This window comes from Hydra vulgaris, chromosome 02, assembly GCF_038396675.1.
Source record: "Hydra vulgaris chromosome 02, alternate assembly HydraT2T_AEP".
Classification (NCBI taxonomy): Eukaryota; Metazoa; Cnidaria; class Hydrozoa; order Anthoathecata; family Hydridae; genus Hydra; species Hydra vulgaris.
This window is the reverse complement of record NC_088921.1, coordinates 15,195,335-15,214,115: the sequence shown is the minus strand read 5'-3', so window position 1 is coordinate 15,214,115 and position 18,781 is coordinate 15,195,335. Positions and strand designations below refer to the sequence as shown.

General features: G+C 30.2%; 1 protein-coding gene across 1 annotated transcript; it reads left to right on the top strand.

Moving 5' to 3' along the window:
- The first annotated feature begins 13,755 nt into the window (after nucleotides 1-13,755).
- LOC136075879 (general transcription factor II-I repeat domain-containing protein 2-like) lies at nucleotides 13,756-14,662 on the top strand. The gene is made up of 2 exons (XM_065789319.1): nucleotides 13,756-14,025; nucleotides 14,174-14,662. The coding sequence occupies exons 1-2, from the start codon at nucleotides 13,756-13,758 to the stop codon at nucleotides 14,660-14,662; spliced, it is 759 nt and encodes a 252-aa protein (XP_065645391.1).
- The last annotated feature ends 4,119 nt before the right edge of the window (nucleotides 14,663-18,781 follow it).

The following is an 18,781-nucleotide window of genomic DNA, read 5'->3' as shown; positions in this document are numbered from 1 at the left end:
GCCATCGGAGAAACAATGGTCTATTTGACGTTGAAAACTTTTTTCAACACTGTGCCTTCTTTACCTTTTAGAGATGTAACAGATGTTGTCCTATTAAAAGAAGAAGTAGAACAAACTTGTGCAAAAGGAGGCATGTTGGGATTATTGCAACATATTAAATCCAATTCGAATCAATTTTACAGTACAGAAAATACAATCAAAGAAAAAAGTTTGCTTGAAATGTTAATGATAATGGGTGCAATGTATAATTCTCATCTTGTTCGTTTAAATTCGCTTTTAATGTCTTATAAAAAATGTTTTGAAATGGATTCTAATAATATTGTAAATTTTGCCAACGCTTTAAAACATGTTACCCATTTTAAAAAAAGAAATTTATTCACTCATCCTTTAACAAAGTCTTCCTTATTAGAAATTCCAACACCCAAAATAGAACCACGAACACGAGCATCCGATCCTTATTTAGGTCCGATAGAAACTAAAAAAGAAGAAGAACCTGTTGAAACAACCACAACTACTGAACCTGAAACTGATCCCACATTATTAGGAGCTACTGCTTTACCTGAAACAACTGAAACTGAGCCAACAGCTGCTAGTGCTAGTTTGCTTTGACTGACGTACCCAAAATTAAAAAAGTTTTATTACAATTGGACACTTTAAAAAAAAATCCAACCGATTTGAAGTTTTATGATCAACTCAAAGCGCTTTTAGAAAATTCCATCTATGCCAAATGGAACGGACTCATCACCGCTTGGTCACACGTTACTTTGCTTTTTAAAAAAACAACAGATGTCAACGCTAAAAAACAAGCTCCTCGAAAACCTTATGTTTACGAAACACATCAATATTCGTACGATAGACCTCGACAATATTTTCAAGCTGATTTGGCCGACATGAACAGTTTTAATTTAAATTTTGCTTCTCATCGACCCGAATTTTGTTTAGTTGTGGTAGATGGAGTATCTAAAAAAGTCTATTTGAGAGTCACCAGTAAAAAAACAGCGGACAAAGTGCTGAGCAGTTTTAAACATATTTTTGAAGACATTAAAAGAGACAATAAAACGTTTATTTACTTGCAAACGGATCAAGGTGGTGAATTTTTTAACAACAAAATGGAAGAATGGTGTTATGAACAAAACATTGTTCATTTTAGTTCTAAAAATTATGGAAAAGCTTACTTGGCCGAATCCACCATAGGACGATTAAAACAACTTTATCAAAAATTAAGAAAACAAGGCGAACTTCAAAAAAAGAATTGGAGTTTTTATATCGAGGACATGGAACAAAAACTCAACGAAAAAGAACGAGTCACGAGTGGAATCGCTCCTGATGAATTAGATGCTGACGACGCCAAAGGTAAAGCTCTTCGTTTAGTCGATCAATACCGAGACGACAAAAGACGAGGACATCATTTTTCTTCCAACATGTTACATCGAGTAGAAAAAGAATACAAAAACGAAAAATTAAAAATATACAAACCTCTCTCCGTTGGAACCGAATGTTATTTGAAAAAATATAAAATAGATCCCAAACACACTTTTAGCAAATCGACTACTCGCGATCAACCGTATTGGGACACGAGCAAAAAAGTAATTATTATCAAAGTCTCTCAGCGCACTAACCCTTCAGTCGAAGGTTATTTACCCGTTTATATTTATAAAGTGGGAATAGTAGGCAATTTAAATAAGACATTTAAAGTAAAACGAGAAGATTTGTTACCTGTTAACGAAGAAGACAAAGACATTTATTATAAAATCTTTAACGAATATGTTAATACCTTTTTAAAACCTTTGAAGAAAAAACTGCAAGAAAAAAAGAAAAAATGAACAATTTAACGTTTGACGATGTTTTAGATGTAAATAAATATGATTGTAGCACGTATTATTTTAGCGAAATTAAAAATAAAAATCAAGCTAGCGTGCATTATAATGTTTTGAACGATTTTAGTTTACCCTTGACACCTAACGATATTGACAAACCCACATTTAAAAATAACACCATTTTACATTTAGCCAGTATGGACGTACCTACAAATTTAACTCGAGTAGACGAAAGTTTATCTTTTTCTGAAAACGCTTACGGTTTAAGAATGGAATCCAAACCAGCTATAAAAAAAATGTTGTCCGATATTCAAAACGACATGATTGCTAATCCTACAAGACCCATAAAATATTTTTATCTTGTTACAAAAAGTGTTGTCTTGTACGCCAATCATATCCCTTTACCAGGTGACACGTTTCCTTGCTATGACATATTAGATATGGAAAACATGAGTAGCGAACATTTGAGTTATATGTGGTCCTTTTATGCGACAAGTGGAGGTAAACTTTTTGGTGTTATGACACCCAATAGCGGACAAGATGATTTTTTTGTTAGAAACTTGGAACTTTATAATTCTAGATTAAATAGAGTGCTCTATTTTTCAGACTTTTTTTCAACTTATTATAATAAAGATGTTAAAATTTCATCAACAAAATATTTTAATCCAAAATTATTATTTGATCCTGACACTGAACTTAGATACAAAACAGCTGTAGTCAATATGCCCATGATCAAGTTTAGTTTAGATGCAAACAACAATGTACAACAAAATTTATTCAACGGCAATACCGCCCCATTTGCTAATAGAACTAACTATAACTTATTGTGGTATTATAAAAAAAGTAACGAATATGCAAGCAACCCTTCTTTTTTACAACCTATTCGATCTAGTTCAACTTCAACCGTACAAGAAATAGGATTGTCTTATTTTGGTTTTTTTGCAAACAGAACATCTGCAAGTGAGTACGTTCTAGAAGATTTTACCAAATTACTACAATATAATTATATTAGTACTAGATCACTATACGACAACATATTCAACTTATCCTTAAACACTCACACTAGTAAAAATTTTGTAATATATGCAAAACATCCGCTTTTAACCGCAACAGAAATAGCAGCTGTTTCACCCGAAAGACAAATTATTCTAAACGGTGTAGAAGAAACTTTTGTTCGTCCGTTTATTCACATCATGCTGACACCCAATTATAAAAACCCCTCATTATCTTTGGGAAGCTTACTTTCGGATACCAGACCGTTAACTGCTGATGATAATATTCTTAGTGTTGATTTAGATATTTATATTAATAACATATTACCTATTGCAGAAAGTCAAAAAACAAAAACAAAACACATTGTACCGTGGCAAATTGCTTTTTTTTTATTAAAAATATTAACCAACACCAACACAATACCCTTTGAAGGCAACCTATATAACGTAGAAACTAATCTTAACGATTTCAACATACCTTATAATGTCAATATTCATATCAACGCCTTATGGAAAATTTGGAATGATTACGTTGATACGAAAAACCCCGCTATGCCCGGAGTTTATACTACTGAAAAAATGGTACTACTACAATTTGCAGATATTATTAAAGGTGCTTTTGCAAGTATTCGCGGAGTAACGTCAACCAGATTACTCTATGTCACATCATCCGAGTTGGGGACAGAACCTGTAGAATTATTAACTAGTTTTTATCAAATATGGTTTCCTCTTACATCTAGAAGAAAATATTATCGTTACACTTTGAAAAATATACCTTTAGCTTCTTTACCTTTACCTTTTTTTAACGTCGATCAAGTCATATGGCCTGAAAGAGAATTAAAAATGATGGATGTTTTTACCCAAAGTTTAAACGTAACAAACAATTTACTCAATCTCAATTTAAACAACTTGACCTTTGCCGATCATACTTATGCAGGACCCGATTTTAACATGTTTAGTAAATATCTTACCAATATACCCAAAGGTATACCTTCATGTATTCCCCAACCTATTGACGGAGTATCCAATTATTATACTTTTTTTTCTTTACCCTCCTTCCAAAGAAAATTATTATCACCCATTAAATTGAGCGTATTCCTTAAGAGAAACATGTTGGGTTTTAAAATGAGTCATAATTCCTATTCAGATTATGATATCAATTATGTTTCCCCAACCGGAATTATTGGCGAACCCGAAATAAAAGGCACTCCCTTTCAAGTGTTACCTTCCAACTTACCTGATGACATTGTCAAAATATGGACAGGCGATAACGCTTTAATCGCTAAATATAACGCAGAAACTTTTATTGAAGTTTTAATCTATTGCGAGCAAAGCAAACCGCTATTTTCAAATAGCATCAAAGTACCTCTTGTCACTACAACTAGTTTTAAAAGAGCGACAACACCGACTCATAAAACATGGTTAAATAGTGTCAAAGCTATATTACAAGGAAATAATCTAACATAATTGGTATTTTATTGCACTTCGCTCGACGGTCAATTTATTTATCAAAAAAAGAGCGACGGTACGATTATACAAAGTTGGACAGACAGTTTGCCTTTAAAAAATATCATTTTAAAAATGTATCAACCTGTTGGAAACAATCCTGTACCTTATACTTTACTTTTACAAAGAGATCAATACAGTTTAACTCAACAAATCAATCCCTTTGTTATGCAAGTCGATCAAAATATGACCAACGCCATGTCGGTAGATTTTAAAATTCAAAAAAAAAGACTCGCTTTCTTAAGATGTGCTCTAGTTCAAATTAGTAACTTTAATAACACCGTTTCCAACTTTCCTTCAACAACGGACACTTACATTTTTATCAAATGCGATCAAGCTTTAAATTGTGGAATGTATATGAACAAAATTTATGTTCCCGGAATTGTTGCTTTTTTCAATTTATCAGACTACACCAATTCTACTCAAGTGACCACCAATATTGATTTTACAAAAAATCGTAATCCTTCTATTCAAGGACAATTATCCACTTTTGATATCAACGATGTAGACGACTGGAAACAATCAAGATGGTCGTTTCTTAATTCAAAATCTGAACCGCTTACCTTTAATAATCTTAGTTCCACCGTTTTTTTTAATCCTACGTTAAAGATTCAAATGGTTCCGTTTTACAATTAACTAGTTTGATTAGTATAAAATAATGTCTTTTATTTTTTATTATGATTAAGAAAATATAAAAAGAAAAAAAAGTTGTTATTTATTTTTCTCTTACCTATTTACATAAAAAATGAGTCTCTTATGTGCCAAAGGAAGATATCATAAAAATTTAGTCAATTTAGAAGAAAAAATGATGCAAGAATCAAAAGTTAATCCTAAAGAACAATTCAGTCAAATTAAAAATCACATGCAGCAATTACAAAATCAACTGACTCAATATTCTACTAAATCTGAATTGCAAAACATGAAATCTGAATTGGATGAAATTAAAAAAATAAAAAATAAAAAAGAAGAAATACCAGAAGAAAAACCTCCCAAGAATAGGAAAAAAAAGGAACAAATCAAATCCAAACCTAAAAAACGAAAATATTCAGAATCTGAAACCGAAAGTTCAGAAGAAGAAGAATTTGTTGAAAAAAAACCTAAAACCAAATCTAGTCCTTTACACATTTGTTCGCAATGTTTTCAAGAAGTCAATGCTGTTGACAAGATAAACGGTTTATGTAGAAACTGTATTATTCAACAAAGAGCCATTTTATCAAGTCCACTCATGCAGAATAACAACGACAAAAAGAAAAAAAAATTGAATAAAAAAAGTCTAATTGAACTTGGTTACACTCGTGCTTTAAAAGACGTTAAAAATAAAAAAATACCATTTAAAAAAACTACTTCAGAATCAGAAGATGAATAAATAGGAAAAAAATGTTTTTTTTTCTTTTTTTCAAAAAAAAATGGGTTCGTTAGCTAAATATGTGAGAGACGGTGACGGCAATCGTTATACACCCAATACAAACGGTCATATTACTATTGAAAATGTTTTGGCACAAGCAGATCACGAAAATCGTTTATTGCAAGAAGCAATAAGTGGTAATATTAGTGCAGAATATAAAGCGATATTAAATGAAAAATATCCTGGATTTCAAACAGCTCAAGCTCAAGATGAAGTCATTGCTGTTAATAATCAAAAATTTTCTTACGATCTTACTTCTGACATGGCTAATTTAATTTCTTTTACCACTATACTCAACGAATGGACATATCTACCCGATTATTATATAGATTTCGATTTATTTCTTTATAAAAATGTCAACACGCAAACAAGATTTACACCTACAACAGACGATGAATTAGTCAACAAAGTCTGTCTTTGCAACAACTTTATTCAAGCCTTATTCAAATGTTTTAAATTTTATCCCAACTATCAAATAAATAATACTACTTGTGCCAACAACGCTATCATTATTCGTTCTTATGATCGTTTTAAAACAATGCTAGTTAAAAAAAGTTATACAAAAGCGTTTAGAGAGTCGTGGATTAATCCTAGTTTAGGTTTAACAGAAGAAACTGAAAATACAAACCCTATTACTTTTGCTGAAACCAAAACGCTTATACAAGCTGCAGACCCTAATGGTCTCATTAGACCTCTTAATGGAACACCAGCTCCAGTAGTTCCTGGTTATCAAACAACGCTAAGAGATAGATATAATGCTTTTATGACTGCAGAAAAAGGTTGTAAATTTAGAGTACCTTTGAGTTTAATATGTGAAATTTTTCAAATGAAAGAATATTTTGGAAAAAATAAACAAGTAAGATTTGAGTTTTATATTGAAAACGATATGAATCAACTATTAGAATGGGTAAGACCTATTACAGACGCACAAGTAACAGCTCTTGCTAATGTAGGAGTAGCTATAAAAAACCCAATGATTTATTGCAATACGTATAGACTCAAACCTAGTTTACCCTTGGAAAAATCTTTATATCTCAACAGTAAAAAAGACGAAATGTATACTTTACTACGTATTGCACACTACGAACAAGTTGTCACCAATGTAGAAAATGTGACGGAAGTCACTGTTAATTTGGGAAGTATAAAGACAGCTGATCTTGTACCTCACAGCATTATATTTTCTGTTACTTCAAAAAAAGAAAGCGATCATTTAAGCAAAGGTTGTTTTACACCCGTTGAAATGTCTTGCAACATGATTAAAAAAATCACCCTTTATAATTACAGAAGAACATATGTTAATTCAGCAGGTGATACTACTGAATACGATTTAACAAAGCAAGACGATCAATTGTTCCTTTGGAAAAGTTATGTTTCCTTGTTTAAAGGAAATACACCCTCTACTTTTAATATTAACAATATTGCAGATTTTTATACTGCAGACGATGATAGCTTTTTAAGAACTCCTAAACTCTATTTTAGTACTACTAACACTACAGAACCTTTAGTCATTGATAGCACTAGCGATTTTAATTTTATCAACGATAAACCTCCTGCTACTATTGCTGGAAATAATTCGTTTCAAATCAATGTGCAATTTACAGAACAATTTAAAGGTGTACTTGTTATATTTATGCAATATCAAGCTCAAGTTATAGAACGAGGTTCAGGAAACGACACCGAAGTCACCTATATTCCTACCAAATTTAAATCGTCTTAATTTGTTATAAAAAACATTTCTCATTTTATTAAACAAACCCTATTTGTATTTATTATTTTATAAGTAAACAACTATTTATTTCTAAAAAAATTTCTTAAATCTAGTTGTTTTTTTATTTGTTGTGTTCATGGCTCGCAGGCGTACAAGAAGAAGCGGACACCGTCGTCGTCATCATAAAACTCGTCATCATAGAGGAAAAGGAAAATTTTTTACCAAAGTAAAAAATTTTGCTAAACGGTTATTAAAATCAAACGTAGGGGGTTACGCTTTGGATTATCTTCAAAAACAACGCGATGCGTAAAAAATTGTGCTGCACCACTTGTAAAATAAAAAAAAGTTCATGTAAAAAAAGAGGAAGAGGTAGAGGGTATTTACCTCCTTTAAAAGGAGCTGGTAGAAAGCTATTTAAAAGACAAAGAAAATTACGAGGAGGTAATCAAATACAAGACACTTTAAGAAAATTAAAAATTTACCCTTGGTATGAAGCTTAAAAAAACAAATGCAAAAAACTAAATTTGATCATGTTAAAAAAACACGACTTTACAATATATATTTACTTTAACCGTCCTCAAACATGTCGTAATGCATAGAAAAAGAGGAAGAGGAAGAGTTTATTTACCTCCGTTAAAAGGCGCAGGTAGAAAACGATTAAGAAGACATTTAAGAAAACGCATGCGTGGTCGATTTCTTCCATTGTTAGCTGCAGTTTTAGCACCTACTTTATTATCATCACTGATACCGCGATAAAAAAAAATGTATAAAAAAAGACATAAAAAAAGACATTATAAAAGACATTATAAAAGTCATAGAACAAGACGAATGCGTGGAAAGTTTATAGGACCTCTTTTAGGAATGGTATCTAAAGTCGTTTTACCTTCCTTTACTAGCGCTCTTCTACCTACCATTGGTAAAGCTGTTTTGGGTGGAGCTATCTCTGGTGGAATTTCTTACGGAATTAATAGAATTGGAAAATAATATTTTTATAATATATATATTTTTACACTTTGTTTTTTATTATTTTAGTACAAATATAAAATCCCAACAATGTTCCAAGTAATATAAAAACTGCTAGTAACGCACCAAATAAATATCCTCCTGCTACAATAACAATAAATAAGCTCGAAAGTGTTATTATCGACGCTACTTTCCATCCATTAATACACTTCAAAATTTCGAATATGATTCCCATGCGAGTCGTGTGTACCACCATTATCTATCGGAGGATCTTGTTTATAAGGTCGAACTACTGCTACGGTCGTTGGAGTTTGAAATTGTTGTAACGGTTTGTTTTTTGATTCCATTCGTTATGAACCCATTTCATTTTTTTTTCACTCTTTATATACATTTGGTCACGCTTCATTAAAATTTTTCTGTCACCTGATCTTTTTTTTTGCGCGCATGCGCCACCTTTTTTTTTGAGACCGGGAAATTTTCATCACTTTCATTTCTTTTTACCTCGGTTTTAACGTTTTATTTCAACTTTTTTTACACGGACGGCGGTTTTCACGTTTTTTTTACACGGACGTCGGTTTCAACGTTTTTTTTACACGGTCGGTGACACTGAAAACTGACTCTTACAAGAATTGTAACATACGTTATCATCAATCGTTAAAGGAGGTCGTCGTATTCGGAATCTTATTTGATAGGGAAGGACCTATCCCAATAAAAAATTTATTAAGTTCATGGGATATGGCTCTTGGGTCATGTAAACTTATGTTATCAACTTTAATCATCTGCGGAAGAAAGCCTAAGCATGATTTTTGTTTTTCAGTAATTGCTTTTATAATTTGCCATGTGCGTTTCAAGTCGTTTTTACATTTATTAATTAGTTCTGAGTAGTAATTTCTTTTTAGGCTTTTCGTATTTTTTCAAATAGATGTTTTTTATGTAGTTTTTATATATTTTTTCGCGTATGTGTATACAAAAATAGAGTTCTCAACATTCTGAAAAAATAGAGCAAAGGATTTAAATATTCAAATAAAATGCCAAAAATTTCTTATCTCATGTCAGTCAACGAGCTAAAACATTTATCATCTTTTTTGTAACTAATAATATTATTTTTCAACTGGTCGTTGATTATTTTTAAACTTTTATATTCTTCAGGCAAGCTCTATTAACTTTTATAAACTACTACTAATTTTTTTTTACATGATTGTTTTTTTCAGATGGCAACAGCTTACAGTTTTCACAATTTTAACTATTTGTGAAATCCAGTAATGTATAAAATTTTTTTATCGCTTAACTTAGTCGCGAACTCTGGCTATTTTGACCTTTTACATGGAGATTTTCAAGGTAATTTTTCTTGTGTTGTCTAAAATGAACACAAGCTTTAAACTTTATTTCTTTTTTTTAAGTTTTTTTTACTGCAACTAATATTCATCTCCTAAGGCCTAAAGTGAAACTCCCGCACTTCAGAGTGTTTCCTTTTTTCAAAATTATCAGCACCTTCTTTACGCCTATATTAAGATATTTTGTTACACCAAGCTTTGTGAACATCGTGTTTTTTGTCTTGGTTCAGAAAAGAAAACAGACCGATGTTAGTTTTTTTTTATATTGTTATTATAAAATGAATTTCTATACAATGATATACAGTAATACTTCCCTCTTCCACTTTTTTTTCAATATTAGTCTGATAATGCTAGAGAATTTCAATAGAATTCTCTAGCATTATCAGACTAATATTGAAAATATATAAAAAAAAAAACAGAGTTCCAATGAATCGCTTAATCAAATTATACGAGATGTCTAAACTGTATTCATGTTGAAATAACTTCTCTAAATATTAAAGTAGAATCAGCTGTTTTAAATTCTATGATGGACAAGAATTTTTAAATAATTTTTTTAATGAGTTTTGAATGACATTTAGTAATAATGGGCAAAATTGTAGTTTATGTAAGGACACCAAACAAGTCTCGGAAGCAGAAAAGCAATGTAACCATAAAACAAAATTGAGAAAAAAAATGTTATCAGAAATACAAAATAGTTTTTGTGATCAAAATAAAATATTAGTTGGTGTAATGTAAAAAAGTGAAGATTTTTGAACTTAGCTTGTTTCCTTTTTTTTTACTTGCAATTTTCTCAAAGTCATGTTTTTTGGGCTGGCGACAGAGATATTTTCAAAACTAATTATTAAATTGATTTGAAATTTGGCCAACTTATTTATCGTATTATTATTTACAACATACACTAGAATAAAGTTTACTGTTTCTCTCGTTTAGTATTTTTTAAATATTTTGTGCCCTTAAATTACCCCATTTTTGCCCAAATTTACAAAAATGCTAATATTTTATCGAGTTTTGGACCTAACTTAAATTTTTTAGTCCACGACACAATAATACATATAATATACCATTTTTTAAATATCTTTAAATATACAGAATCAATTATATAAAAAATATTATTAAAAATCATTATTTATAAACTTTGGCATATATATAATTGTGACATATATAAAATTCGCCAAATGGTCACACACGAGCAGTGAACGCCTGAGGGAAGAAATGAAGTACATTAGAATAAAGGAGAATTATTTTTCAAACAAAGGATATTTTGACAGTTGTCAAGACAAAAATAAAGATTAATAGAGGAATATTTAAAATATAAATAAGACAGACAATGCACCTAAACAGTACTAACAATAATTATAAAAAATAAATTGTTATATAAATACTAATATGAACTAAGATAAACAAAAAATATATCACCAAACAAAAAGTAAATAAAACAAAAAATAGATTAAAAAATAAAAAGTATGCATACAACAATGAAAGGCCTCAGAATGGAAAGAAAAACATTAATGCCAATGTGTAAACATAATTTGTGTAGTGATTAAGTAATAAACATCTCCTCAGAGTCGCGTCTACTATTACTGGCGTTTCGATGAGGATCAGCACTTATAACTAGTTTATCCCGTCAGACAAACGTCATCGCCACTTATGCTTTACCCCGCGACTTCCGCCTATTCCATACTGCAGTAAAAAAGGATTCACTACAAATAGCCAAAACCCAACCACACCTAAATTTGTAGAACACTAATATTTTTTTGATGATATGATGAATTAGTATATTACACAATTTGAAAAGAAAAAAACATTTGTAAAAATTGAATACAAATTTTTTTTCTAATTACTGTACTACCACCTTAAGTGCGTTTTTAAAAATATTATTTTTAAAAAAATAATTTTATCGTAACGAACCGAAACATTCTCACCATTTAAACGTCGTTCTTTCGCTTCTGCAAACAATTTTCTTCTGATTGCAACCGTTTCGCGAGAAAAATCTTCATAAATGTTTGTTCCTCTGAGACGAGTTGATTATTTTAAAATTTTAGCTTTGTCTTTGTATTGTTGAAGCTTTAAAACTATTACCCTTGGACGTCTAACTTTTTTTGGCCTAGTACAATGTGCACGTTCAATTTCAATGCCCTTTAAATCCAGTTTTTATAGAAAAAATGAATGAACCTTTTCTTCGGTAGCTTCCCAAGATTCGACTTCGTCTTCACATATTCCATCAACTCTTAAGTTACCTCTTCGCAATCTATCTTTAAGGTTACGGATTTTTTCGTTTAAAAATTCAAACAATTCCCTAATTGTTTGTTATCGATCTTGTTAAATAAATGTTTGTTGTAATTTTCAGTCTTTTTATCAATTATGTGTTCGTTGAAGTTTAAACTTCTCTTCAAACCCTTTTTCAATTCTTTTGATCTTATTTGCATTTGCAATGATATTCGTCTCAAATTTATCCAATTTTTCGTTGAGTATTTTTGTGTTTGCACTAACTATAGCAATTGCAGTTTTTTCTTGGTTTTTTAATATAACTTCAGTTTCCTTCTTAAAATCATCCAACATTTTTTTCATCATTTTTTTTATTTCTTGGAGTGTTACTGCCATACTTAATATTGCTAAGATCTTTTTAGTTAGTGCAGGCATTTCAAAGCAGCGGCCCGCAAGACCTTTTATGGCGGCTCCCAACATTTTTATCATTTTGTTACATATGGCAGCTCGCAGACATGCATTTCAAAAATGTGTTATTAAAAACAACAATAAAAAAATCACAAATAGTTTTCTGAACTCCTTTATTAAAAAAGGACATGAATACTAAATTAATTTTCTAACTTTTTATTAAAATTGAAACTCTGAACTTAAAACCAGAAAAAATTATTAAAAAATTATGACGATATATTTTAATTTTAACAATCGATATGAGAAAATAAGGCGGGTGAAAACAATTGCTTTTACTCAGCGTTTCTGGAGTAATTGTTCAGCTTTACGTGAATAAAGATTTAATATAAATCTTTCAAACTTTTATTTAGTAAAGCTGAGCAATTCACTTCAAAAACGCTGAGTAATTGCTTTGCGTGAACAAAAATTTGATTAAAATCCCTCAAATTTTTATTATCGTAAAGCTGAACAATTACTCGAAAAACGCTGAGAAAAAGCAATTGCTTTTTTTTATTCACCCGCCTAATAGATTAGTTGTTATCTTGTTGTTGTTTACCATTGAGCTATTTTTGTTTTTTGGTTATTGTCACTAAAATTAAAATGTCTCATTCAAAACCAAGTGCAAGCAGAAAACGTAAAATTGAAGATAAAAAAAGAATTTTTCAATCAAAATGGGAAGTGCTATACTTTTTTACAAGCATTAATGAAAGTATTATTTGTCTGATTTGACAACAAAAAGTTAGTGTGCCGAAAGAATTCAATATCAAGAGGCTCATCAGGAAAAATTTGAAATTTATCAAAAAGATAAAAAAATAGACAAATTAAATGAACTAAAAAGCCAAGCTAAAAAAGCAACAAAATAATTTTCATTTTGTGAACAAATCAAATGAACTCGTAGTCAAAGTTAGTTATAATCTGGCACATTTAATTGCATTTCATTCCAGACCTTTTACTGACGGTGAATTTATAAAAAACTGATAAATTCACCGTCAGTGAAAGGTCTAATTAAAACTGCAATGATTCTTTGCCCTGAAAAAATAAAAGATTTTAACAACAGAAGCCTTTCAAGAAATACAGTTGCTGAGCGTGTTAATGACATAGCAACAGATTTGAGAAGTCAGTTAACAAAAATCTGCAAATATGTTGAGGCCTTTTCAATTGCTGTTGATGAAAGTACAGATGTCAAAAATCTTGCTCAGTTGTCTGTTTTTATCAGAGGTTGCAATTTCAAATATGAAATTACAAAGGAACTTCTAGAGTTGATTCCAATGCATGGTATAACAACAGGTGCAGTCATTTTTTTTGAGATTGAAAAAATACTGGACAATTATAAACTTCCAATTACAAAACTTGTGCCTATAGTTTCTGATGACCCGCTATGATTGGTTCAAAGAAAGGTCTTGTTGGTAAATTAAATGAGAAAATTGGCAAAAAGATAAACAATTTTCATTGTATCATTCACCTAGAAGTATCATGCGGAAAAACAATTGATCTGGATTATGTGATTAAAAGAATAGCATCTGTTGTTAACTTTATAGGAGCAAGAGGACTAAATCATCGTCAGTTTGCTTCATTGTTGAATGAAAATGACAGTGAATATGAGGATTTACCATATTATACTAAAGTTCGATGGTCATTATGTCACAAAGTACTCAAAGCATTCAATCATCTGAAAACTGAATTATTTCAATTTTTGGAAACAAAAAAGGGCAACAAACTGAAATATTTCAATTTTTGGAAACAAAAAAGGGCACCAAACAAAAGGGCAAGATATTTCAGATATAAAAAATACCAAGTTTCTTCAAGATTTAGCTTTTCTAGTTGATATCACAAAACCCCTGAATCTGAACATTATTTTGCAAGGAAAGAACAAATTGGTCACCACAATGTTTAATAATGTCGGAGCTTTTCAAACTAAGCTTTTACTCTGGGAATGCCAAATTGAACAAGAAAATTTGGTACATTTTGAGACGTGCAAGTCTATGAAGCTGCAAGACCCAAATTTTATGTTCAGCAGCTACTCAAAAAATATAAACAATATAAAACAAGATTTTGAAGTAAGGTTTCAAGATTTCAAAAAATGTGAACCAAAGTTTAATTTGTTCATCTCACCATTCAACTTTGATATTGAAAAAGTGGAAGAAGATCTGCAAATGGAATTAATTGAACTTCAGTGTGATTCTGTTCTCAAACAACAATTTACTGATGTAGGGGTACCCAAGTTTTATTTATTTTTACCACCACATAAATTTCCGAAGATGATTCAATTTGCTTGTCAAATATGAGCAATGTTTGGCAGTACTTATCTTTGTGAGCAACTTTTTTTCGCACATGTAACAAAATAAAACCCCTGAGATGTCCAGGCTTACTGATTAACATTTGTCTTCCATAATGAAAGTGGTAGCTAGTCAAAACATAAAACCAGACCTTATTAAGCTTTCAGCGAATAAAAGATGTCAAATTTCTGGAAAATCCAAAACTCTATAATGTTTTTTACTATTATCACAAAATACTCCTTGTTCATTTTTAATGTGTTCTTATTGTGTGAAATAAATAATGCAAAATTAAACTTCTGTACTTTTTTTAATAATATTGCAGTGATTTGGTAGATTTTAAATATAATTATAATCTTGTTTACTTCAAACCTTAGCAAAAGGACGGTTTGGGTTGAAAATTTACACTTCATTCATACGAAAAATAAGTATTAGCTTGAGTGGCCCTTACAATATTTCCTTAGGCTAAAGAGGCCCCCATACCAAATTGAGTTTGACATGTCTGAGTTAGTGGATTCGTATGTTTTTTAAATGTTTCTATATTATCTTTAAAATTATTTGACTTTATTTATTCACTTTTTCTATTCAAAAACTTTTCGAAAACTTTCTTTTTAAAAACGAAAAGAAAGTTTTCGAAAACTTTTTTGTTGAAAAGAAAGTTGAAAAGAAAACTTTTCTTTTCGAAAACTTGCTTTTCAAAAACGTTTTCATTTCTTATTTAAAATAGTATTTTCTTCGTTTAGAAAGCAATATTGCTAACAAATTCAAAGAAATTGTTGTTTTTATAACTTAACTTTGATTACACTGATAGACAAGCTGTGGAAATCTAATATGTCGTTTATATATTCTTATGTAGTTTTTAGCGCTGATTTCAAATCTGAAAACCATTTTTTTGCATCACGCCAGGTTTTTGAGATATTCGTGAAATTGTATTTTCTATGTTTTTAACAAGCATAAGAATATATATTTCTATCTTTTTTTATATGTATTTTTTTATTCTTAATTTATTTTTTTAATTTATTCTAAAAAGGTTTTCATAGTTTTATCATTATTTAAATTTAAATTGAACTGTAAGTTAATATCATGGTTTTCAGAGACTATATTAATTCAAAAGATATGTTTTGTTATGTCTGCGACTATCTAACAGACAAATCTCATCGAAAAACATGTACACCATTTCTAAAAAAAGCGTATGAACTATATTTTGATTCAAAAGTAGATTTGGATAAGGGCACCAAATTTTATCTGCTCAGCTCGTGCATCCAACTTGCGTGGTTAGATAAGAAAAGCAAAAAAGAACATTTATCGTTTGGTGTTTCACTTATATGGCGGGAGTCTATCAACAATACTACGGATTTTTATTTCTTTTCTGTAAATATTGTTGGATTTTCATATAAAACTCGATTGTCTGTTCAATATCCTGAAGCGCCATCAGTTTCAAAGCCAATACTTCATAATCCTGCCACTTTGCCAATACCTACTGAACCTACTGAATATAAAATCGATGTAGAAATGTTAAACGAATTTCAAATTGCGTCTTCTGTCAGTAGCTCAGACTGTGATTACAACGAGCATGACGAAAACGTCCATTTAGTTAATAATGCGGAACTTTGCGATCTTGTGCAAGACTTGATCTTGTGCGATGACAAAACCAAGCTGAAACTGTCACAAAGAATTGGTAATTCTTTGTGACAGTTTCAGCTTAACTGAAAAAAACATTTAAAAATGTTTTTTTTAGTTAATGAAATTCTATGTTATTGAACGGATGTTGAGAATCTTATGAATAACCTTGGCATTGAACTTAATATAGAATCATAGAGATTGTTTATTGATTCATCAAAGAGCAGTTTAAAAGCAGTATTGCTTCGCATGGAAATATATATACTTCTGTACTGATTGCATATTCTGCCCATTAAAAGAAACATACGATACATTGTCGCTGCTATTAAATATAATTGATTATGATAAGTATAACTGGAGAATATGTGGTGATTTAAAAGTAGTTACAATTCTCATGGGAATGCAAACATACACAAAGTATTGTTGCTTTATATGTGAATGGGACAGTAGAGATAGAAAGCAACACTATATAAAGAAGGATTGGCCAATCAGAGATAGAATGCAGCCAGGAAATAAAAATGTCCTTCGATTGCCATTAGTTGAACTAATGGCAATCGAAGAAAAAATAATTATGTGATAAAATTAATCGTGATAAAATAATTATGCCGCCACTTCATATAAAATTAGGACTTATGAAAAAATTTGTTAAGGCGCTACACAATGACTCAGAGTCGTTTATGTACTTACGTAACAAATTTCCTGAATTGAGTGAAAGAAGGTATATTTATAGGTCCTCAAATAAAAAAGATTTTTACTGATATCCACTTTGAAAATTTACTTAGTGGAATTGAAAAAAATGCATGGCTGACATTTAAATCCGTCGTTGCTAAGTTTCTCGGAAATAACAAGTCTGTAAATTTTAAAGATGTGGTTAAAAATTGAATAAATGCCTATAGAGATATGGGATGCAACATGTCCCTCAAAATTCATCTCCTTGACTCGCATATTAATTTCTTTCCAGAAAACCTTGGTTCTGTAAGCGACGAGCACGTTGAACGCTTTCATCAAGATGTAATGGTAATGGAGTCGCGTTATCAAGGTCGTTGGAGTGCAACAATGTTAGCGGATTACTGCTGGACACTTCAACGCGATTTGCCGAACGTTCGTCACAAATTAAATCGAAAGCCAAAAAAATTTAATTAGACAGTATTTGTTACTTTTAAACTTTATTTTTAATATAAAAAAATTGTGTTTTTATTTGCCTTTAATCGAATTTAAAAATAAAAAAAAGTTTATATATAATACAATTATAGTTAAAAAACCATTTTTATGATTTAATTAGCTATGTTTTAAATTTATAATCACGAAGTTAAATAAATTATTTAAAACAATTATAATATTTTACTTAACTTATAAAAAACAAAACATAATATTAAAATAATGATATATTAATAACTTAAATTGCTTAAAATTTTATTAAATAATACATATAAATCATTATAGTAATATGTCACTATAAACACTTCCATGATTATATTATATTAAAACTGGTTTAACATGCATAAATGCGTTATGCCCTATATCTCAAAAACTGAGGGTGATAAAAAGAAATGGTTTGCATATTTGAAATTAGCATATTTAATTTGTCTTAAAAAACCGCCTAGTTAACAAGATTTCCATAAAAAAAAATTGTTTGTTTATCAGTGTTATTAATAGTGATTAATAAAACATTGATGGTAAGATATTATATAAGAAAAATCTCTATATCTCTAAAAATTATGACCATATAAAATTTGTAACCCCTCAGATTGAGGGGGATTTAACCTTGGTCATAATTTTTAGAGATATAGAGATTTATTAGAGAACCCCAAGAGATAATACCATGAAACATAAAACTTATTGATGCATATAAGTCTAGTTGGAAATAGTACAAAAAATATTTTATCAACTTGTTGCGCTCACGATTGGGTTCGGGGAGGGGGGATGATATTTTTGGGCTTTTTTGTTCTCAGTCTCCGATCATCGCAATTTTTTACAAAGTATCATTATTCGACATAAGTATAAACATACAAATGTCTGGAGTTTGCTTCATGTCTGGAAGTTAGCTCAAATACCAAAAAATGCTGGATCCGTCACTGAATAGTAAGGTAAACACCTTTTTTTACCCAATTTTTTGTTAACTAATTTCTTAAATTAATTTTAAATTAATTTTTTAACCCAACTTTTAAATCTGAAGACGAATCTAACTATAATTAGACTCGTCTCCAAGTTTAAAGGTTTATGCAATTTTTAATTTGTCTGGATGTTATTGACAGATTAAAAATAGATAGTAAAGATGGTTCAACTATATCAAAAACATGTTTTGCAATACCATCAGTAAATTTGTCATAGCCTGGGCCCGTGTTAAATTTTAGACATTATAAAGCCGTACGCAACTCGATTTGTTTGAATAAGATAAACATCAAATGTTGAAAAACTCAATTAGATACTTGCTTACTACTTGCTTACTACTTGCTTACTACTTGCTTACTACTTGCTTACTACTTGCTTACTACTTGCTTACTACTTGCT